This window comes from Oncorhynchus masou, chromosome 14 (genome assembly GCF_036934945.1).
Source record: "Oncorhynchus masou masou isolate Uvic2021 chromosome 14, UVic_Omas_1.1, whole genome shotgun sequence".
Classification (NCBI taxonomy): Eukaryota; Metazoa; Chordata; class Actinopteri; order Salmoniformes; family Salmonidae; genus Oncorhynchus; species Oncorhynchus masou.
Window position 1 is genome coordinate 101547 of NC_088225.1, and position 7188 is coordinate 108734.

Sequence of the window (7188 nt, forward strand, 5' to 3'; positions counted from 1 at the left end):
TAGAACTACTATTAGATAATAGGCGGAATCTACCGCACACCCGGAGCTGAGTGGTGAACGTTCTGGACGCAAAAGGCCAACCTGGAGAAACAGGAAAAAGTCTGCACACTTCAGAAACATTAGTGCAATCTATAATGAAATATCAGAATTGTATTGACATTATGAGCTATCGCAAAAATATTTGCTCTATTTGACTGTTTTGCATGTGGCATCTGCGTCTTTCTTTCTGTACACTAGATCCTGTGAGTGCTGACTGTTTCTTTCCTCTAACGTCACTTCTGCAGATGGCAAAACCATCTTAAAGATAGCTCCAGGTGAGTCCTATTTTCCCAATTAAAGATAGAGGGGAGTAAAATAAAGAGGGATCCTAAAATGAATCGAACTACCCTTTCCTATATTTCCTGGTCTAAGCACCTACTGTAGATGTACCATTTATCTGCAGCACCCAGAACCAAAACTCTTGTGCATGCTGGCTAGCTGGTCGATAACATTAACTCTGTCATGAGATGATTTACATTTTGGTCATTTAGCAGATGATCTGGACTTACAGTACTTATTAAACATCCCTCATTTCCTCCTCAGCCCCAGTCATAACCCTCCCGGCCTCCTCAGCAGAGTTCTCCCACCAGGCCATGGTGTACCTGATCGTAGGCAGCGGGGCGCCGCTGGAGCCTGTACGGGACCCGGGAGCGTTCACAGCTCTTCCAGAGCGTGCAGAAGGAGTTGGAGGTGCAGGGTCACTGTCACCCTGTTGAGAAGATCCTCCGCAAGTGGAACAACTTGATCGTCACCTATAAGAGGGTCAAATACAGAGGCAGGGAGACCGGCCAGGCCAGAACCTCCTGGGAGTACTTTGAGGTACTTGTTTGTTTTATAATAATAGACTTGTGGTGTTTAGCAAGAACCAATGCTTGTGGCTCTATTGAAACTGTATTTAGTCTCCAAATGTTTATTGAAAACATGCATCCATTTGCACAGTAAGCACTTTTTGTCTCTCAAATACATTGTGACAGTTGTCAGTTGGCTAGCTAGCAAATTTGAGCCATATTATAGACGTGGTATAAGTCAAAATGCCTTCAAACAAGAAATGCTATCAAGAACAAGATTCAATTAACTGAAACAAGCCACCTACGATTCCCCACATGGCAGTTTCTTGTCATTGTTGCTAGCTGTCTGGCTGTTCAGGATCACAGCAACGCACAGCCTTCTACTCCTGCGTTGTTCACGCATCATTTTCGTGACGTTCTCAGGCAGCCGTCTATTCATTTTGTTAAATGTTATTGTGGTCATAGTGGTCTTCTGGTGAATGCTCAACAATTCTTGTGACATTGTGGGTGTACTATGAAGGTAAGAAACAAGATTGTTATAAGCTGCCCAAGGGTGCTGACAAGACTTTCTTATCTCAACATTCCATCTCTCTTTGTGTGTCTCTCGCTCTCATAAGATGATGGATGCCATGCTTGGTGACACCATCGGTGCCGAGACCACTAGCAGCCCTACCCTAGTAACCAGCATCCCTAAGGTGAACATCGCCACGGAAACCACCAAAACCGAGCAGAAGCCCCTTCTCCTTCCCCATGGCAACCTCATCACTGCCTACACTCGGACACTCACCCTTGTCCCCTCCTCCCTCCCACTCCATACACCAGTTCCCTCCACCCTCCCTCTCTACACCTTTGTCAAATCCCCTCCCACCCCTGTCTGCTCCTCCCTCCCTCTACACAACCCTTTGGACACACCCTCCCCCAGAATAGCCAATAACACAGACCCTGTACAGCCACACCCCTCCCCTGCTCCGGTCACACAGCCCCCTGCCTCCTGTCACATCCCCTCCAACTTCAGCCGCATGCACCTCCGCAGAAAGAAGCGCGGTCGCTTCTCCTGCTCCACCTCCAAGGGCTCCTCCATTACCTCCCCTCTGGTCCAGAAGCGAGGAGAAGGCACCTCCCTGCTGCAGGAGTTCCTGAGGAGGCAGGAAGGGCATGCCGAGGAGGAGCAGGTCTGTCGCAGCAGGTCAGAGGCCCAGGGGAGGAGGTACGAGAGGAGGGAGGTGTGCATGGCAGAGTCCCTGGGAAGGATGGCCACAGCTCTGGAGCTGCTCTCCTCCAAACAGGACACAGTCATTGCCCTGCTGCAGAGACTGGCCGAGAGAGACGGGAAGTGACAGTCATCACCCTGCTGCAGGGTTGTCTCAAATCAAATCAAATTTTATTTGTCACATACACATGGTTAGCAGATGTTAATGCGAGTGTAGCGAAATGCTTGTGCTTCTAGTTCCGACAATGCAGTAATAACCAACAAGTAATCTAACAATTCCAAAACTACTGTCTTATACACACAAGTGTAAGGGGATAAAGAATATGTACATAAAGATATATGAATGAGTGATGGTACAGAGCAGCATAGGCAAGATACAGTAGATGGTATCGAGTACAGTATATACATATGAGGTGAGTATGTAAACAAAGTGGCATAGTTAAAGTGGCTAGCGATACATGTATTACATAAAGATGCAGTAGATGATATAGAGTACATTATATATGTATACTTAAATATGAGATGAATAATGTAGGGTATGTAAACATTATATTAGGTAGCATTGTTTAAAGTGGCTAGTGATATATTTTACATTTCCCATCAATTCCTATTATTAAAGTGGCTGGAGTTGAGTCAGTGTGTTGGCAGCAGCCACTCAATGTTAGTGGTGGCTGTTTAACAGTCTGATGGCCTTGAGATAGAAGCTGTTTTTCAGTCTCTCGGTCCCAGCTTTGATGCACCTGTACTGACCTCGCCTTCTGGATGATGGCGGGGTGAACAGGCAGTGGCTCGGGTGGTTGTTGTCCTTGATGATCTTTATGGCCTTCCTGTAACATCGGGTGGTGTAGGTGTCCTGGAGAGCAGGTAGTTTGCCCCCGGTGATGCGTTGTGCAGACCTCACTACCCTCTGGAGAGCCTTACGGTTGTGGGCGGAGCAGTTGCCGTACCAGGCGGTGATACAGCCCGACAGGATGCTCTCGATTGTGCATCTGTAGAAGTATGTGAGTGCTTTTGGTGACAAGCCAAATTTCTTCAGCCTCCTGAGGTTGAAGAGGCGCTGCTGCGCCGCCTTCACGATGCTGTCTGTGTGGGTGGACCAATTCAGTTTGTCTGTGATGTGTATGCCGAGGAACTTAAAACTTACTACCCTCTCCACTACTGTTCTCTAACTTCTATAGCGATAATTATGGATAAACCCTGCCTATTTTTGACTTTATCTTCTTAAAATTTGATTTTAAACCTAACATTAACCACACTACTAATATTATGCCTAACCTTAAATTAAGGACAAAAATATATTTTTGTTTTCATGAATGTTTACTTTGTGGCTATATAATCTAGTGGAAACCCTTCTGCAGAGACAAGCTGACGTGACACTAATTGGCATACTGCATGACTGGCCGAGAGAGACTGGGAGGCTGACACGGCATGCGACCGACGTGGCAGTCTTTTTCGTTATATATTGCGCTACTTATGAGCTAACACAGTAACACCCACCTGGTGTCCCAGGTCAAAATCGATCCCGAAGAAGAAATTAGCAGTGGAACTTGGTTCGAGGTCCATATTTGAATTTGCCTAATGTAAGCAAAAGGGTTCGGATGCAGACTCGGATAATGTTAATAAAAAAAATATATATATATACAGTGCCTTGCGAAAGTATTCGGCCCCTTTGAACTTTGCGACCTTTTGCCACATTTCAGGCTTCAAACATAAAGATATAAAACTGTATTTTTTTGTGAAGAATCAACAACAAGTGGGACACAATCATGAAGTGGAACGACATTTATTGGATATTTCAAACCTTTTTTAACAAATCAAAAACTGAAAAATTGGGCATGCAAAATTATTCAGCCCCCTTAAGTTAATACTTTCTAGCGCCACCTTTTGCTGCGATTACAGCTTTAAGTCGCTTGGGGTATGTCTATCAGTTTTGCACATCGAGACACTGACAATTTTTTCCCATTCCTCCTTGCAAAACAGCTCGAGCTCAGTGAGGTTGGATGGAGAGCATTTGTGAACAGCAGTTTTCAGTTCTTTCCACAGATTCTCGATTGGATTCAGGTCTGGACTTTGACTTGGCCATTCTAACACCTGGATATGTTTATTTTTGAACCATTCCATTGTAGATTTTGCTTTATGTTTTGGATCATTGTCTTGTTGGAAGACAAATCTCCATCCCAGTCTCAGGTCTTTTGCAGACTCCATCAGGTTTTCTTCCAGAATGGTCGTGTATTTGGCTCCATCCATCTTCCCATCAATTTTAACCATCTTCCCTGTCCCTGCTGAAGAAAAGCAGGCCCAAACCATGATGCTGCCACCACCATGTTTGACAGTGGGGATGGTGTGTTCAAGGTGATGAGCTGTGTTGCTTTTACGCCAAACATAACGTTTTGCATTGTTGCCAAAAAATTTAATTTTGGTTTCATCTCCCAGGTGGCTTGTGGCAAACTTTAAACGACACTTTTTATGGATATCTTTAAGAAATGGCTTTCTTCTTGCCACTTCCATAAAGGCCAGATTTGTGCAATATACGACTGATTGTTGTCCTATGGACAGAGTCTCCCACCTCAGCTGTAGATCTCTGCAGTTCATCCAGAGTGATCATGGGCCTCTTGGCTGCATCTCTGATCAGTCTTCTCCTTGTATGAGCTGAAAGTTTAGAGGGACGGCCAGGTCTTGGTAGATTTGCAGTGGTCTGATACTCCTTCCATTTCAATATTATCGCTTGCACAGTGCTCCTTGGGATGTTTAAAGCTTGGGAAATCTTTTTGTATCCAAATCCGGCTTTAAACTTCTTTTAAACTTTTAAACTTCTTTAAACAGTATCTCGGACCTGCCTGGTGTGTTCCTTGTTCTTCATGATGCTCTCTGCGCTTTTAACGGACCTCTGAGACTATCACAGTGCAGGTGCATTTATACGGAGACTTGATTACACACAGGTGGATTGTATTTATCATCATTAGTCATTTAGGTCAACATTGGATCATTCAGAGATCCTCACTGAACTTCTGGAGAGAGTTTGCTGCACTGAAAGTAAAGGGGCTGAATAATTTTGCACGCCCAATTTTTCAGTTTTTGATTTGTTTAAAAAAGTTTGAAATATCCAATAAATGTCGTTCCACTTCATGATTGTGTCCCACTTGTTGTTGTTTCTTCACAAAAAAATACAGTCTTATATCTTTATGTTTGAAGCCTGAAATGTGGCAAAAGGTCGCAAAGTTCAAGGGGGCCGAATACTTTCACAAGGCACTGTGTGTATATATATTTAGATATATATTTTATTTATTTATTCACCTTCATTTAACCAGGTAGGCTAGTTGAGAACAAGTTCTCATTTGCAACTGCGGCCTGTCCAAGAGGAAGCAAAGCAGTTCGACACATACAACAACACAGAGTTACACATGGAATAAACAAACATAGTCAATAATAAAGTAGGAAAAATCATATACAGCATGTGCAAATGAGGTAGGATAAGAGATGTAAGGCAATAAATAGGCCATGGTGGCAAAGTAATTACAATATAGCAATTAAACACTGGAATGGTATGATGTGCAGAGGATGAATGTGTAAGTTGAGACACGGGTGCAAAGGAGCAAGATAAATACAGTATGGGGTTGAGGTAGATTGGATGCGCTATTTACAGATGAGCTATGTACAGGTGCGGTGATCTGTGAGCTGCTCTGGCAGCTGGTGCTTAAAGCTAGTGAGGGAGGTAAGATTGATTGTGTTGTAGAATTTACAATGGAATAACAATTTTGATCAAATGGTTTATTAATGAATGATTGATCATGATAATCAAAGTAATTTACAATAACAGCATTTGGTTGCAGCATTTACTGTTGGAGAAACTGGTGTTGCGAGTGGAAACCACCATTTAGGCCTACACAGATGGATAAGGATGGTGAAATAGTAGGTGAAACTTATACTCACTGGTCTGGCATCTGGTCCAACCAGTAACTCCCAAAACAGACACGGTCATCTCAACTGTTTGATTGTCAGGCAGCATGCATGAGGCCAATTCAGACTGAGGCAGATGCAGACACTCTGATGGCAGGCTAACAACCTTAGAGAACAGCGCCTGTAGTAACAGTGAAGTGAATTGTTTGACAAAGAATATCTTAAATGAGAGCAATGTTTACTAAATGTGTGTTTGTAGTTTTCCCAGCTTGTAAAAATAATTTAGAAAGCACATACTGTAAAGTCAAGGTACATAAATCAAATAATTGAGAATGACACAAAAATCTTGACTTTACTTCCATCGTGGTTCTCTGACCTATAGATGCAACCAATACCCCAGTGATGGAGAGGGACCTCCTTGGAAGAGGCACCTTCAGTGGTCCACATGAGACAGACTGAAGAAACTGGTCCACGAATGAGGGGGTGGGATATCAGATAACCAGATACTGGTTTCACCTTTGCAAAGAAAAACAGGAGGAGGGGGAAAGATGCTGGAGCATCATGGGATGTCTGAGGGTGTTTGTAGGGGCCTTATTGGTAGTGGTGGGTCTGGGCGCTGTCTTTCTCTCGCTGCAGAAAGCACATTTTGTAGTGAACTTTAATATTTACAAACACAAAACAATATACCCTTTTCTGGAAAGGAGCACATTTTAGAAGTTTAGAATTCAGAACACAGACAGACAGGTGTAGCAGCTAGCCTGGAGAATGAACAAGACTATGAAAACATGGTTTCCACTAGATAGCACAGCTACAAAGTCAAAATTGGCTTTCATAAAAATTTATGAAAACCAAAATGTGCTTTTTGGTCTTAATTCAAGGTTAGGGTTAGCCATAAAGTTAAGTGTTAGGCTTCCCGAGTGGTGCAGTGGCATAAGGCAAGGCATTGCATCACAATGCTAGAGGCGTTACTACAGACCCTGGATCGATCCCGGGCTGTATAACAACTGGCCATGATCGGGAATCCCATAGGGCAACATAGAATTGGTCCAGCGTCGGGAGGGTTTGGCTGGGGTTGGCCATCATCGTAAATAAGCATTTGTTCTTAACTGACTTCCCTAGTTAAATACATTTTTTATAAACAAATAAAAAGTATGTTTAAAATCACATTTTAAGAATCTTTATTTTAGAAGTAGGCGAAGATTATGACTTTGGTGTGGTAACTGTGACGACCGGAAAACATTGTGGGAGAAGGAG

At 43.4% G+C, this 7188-nt stretch overlaps 1 protein-coding gene across 1 annotated transcript; it reads left to right on the top strand.

Moving 5' to 3' along the window:
- Positions 1-203: 203 nt before the first annotated feature.
- LOC135554849 (uncharacterized) lies at positions 204-5163 on the top strand. The gene is made up of 3 exons (XM_064987291.1): positions 204-242; positions 652-858; positions 1445-5163. Exons 1-3 carry the CDS (start codon positions 204-206, stop codon positions 2162-2164), a joined length of 966 nt encoding a protein of 321 aa, XP_064843363.1. The 3' UTR covers positions 2165-5163.
- Positions 5164-7188: the final 2025 nt, after the last annotated feature.

Coding starts and splice junctions, on each gene's coding strand:
- LOC135554849 (XM_064987291.1), top strand. CDS start 204: ATGTGGCATCTGCGTCTTTCTTTCTGTACACTAGATCCT. Junction 243..651: donor CTTTCTGTACACTAGATCCT/GTGAGTGCTGAC, acceptor ACCTGATCGTAG/GCAGCGGGGCGCCGCTGGAG. Junction 859..1,444: donor CCTCCTGGGAGTACTTTGAG/GTACTTGTTTGT, acceptor CGCTCTCATAAG/ATGATGGATGCCATGCTTGG.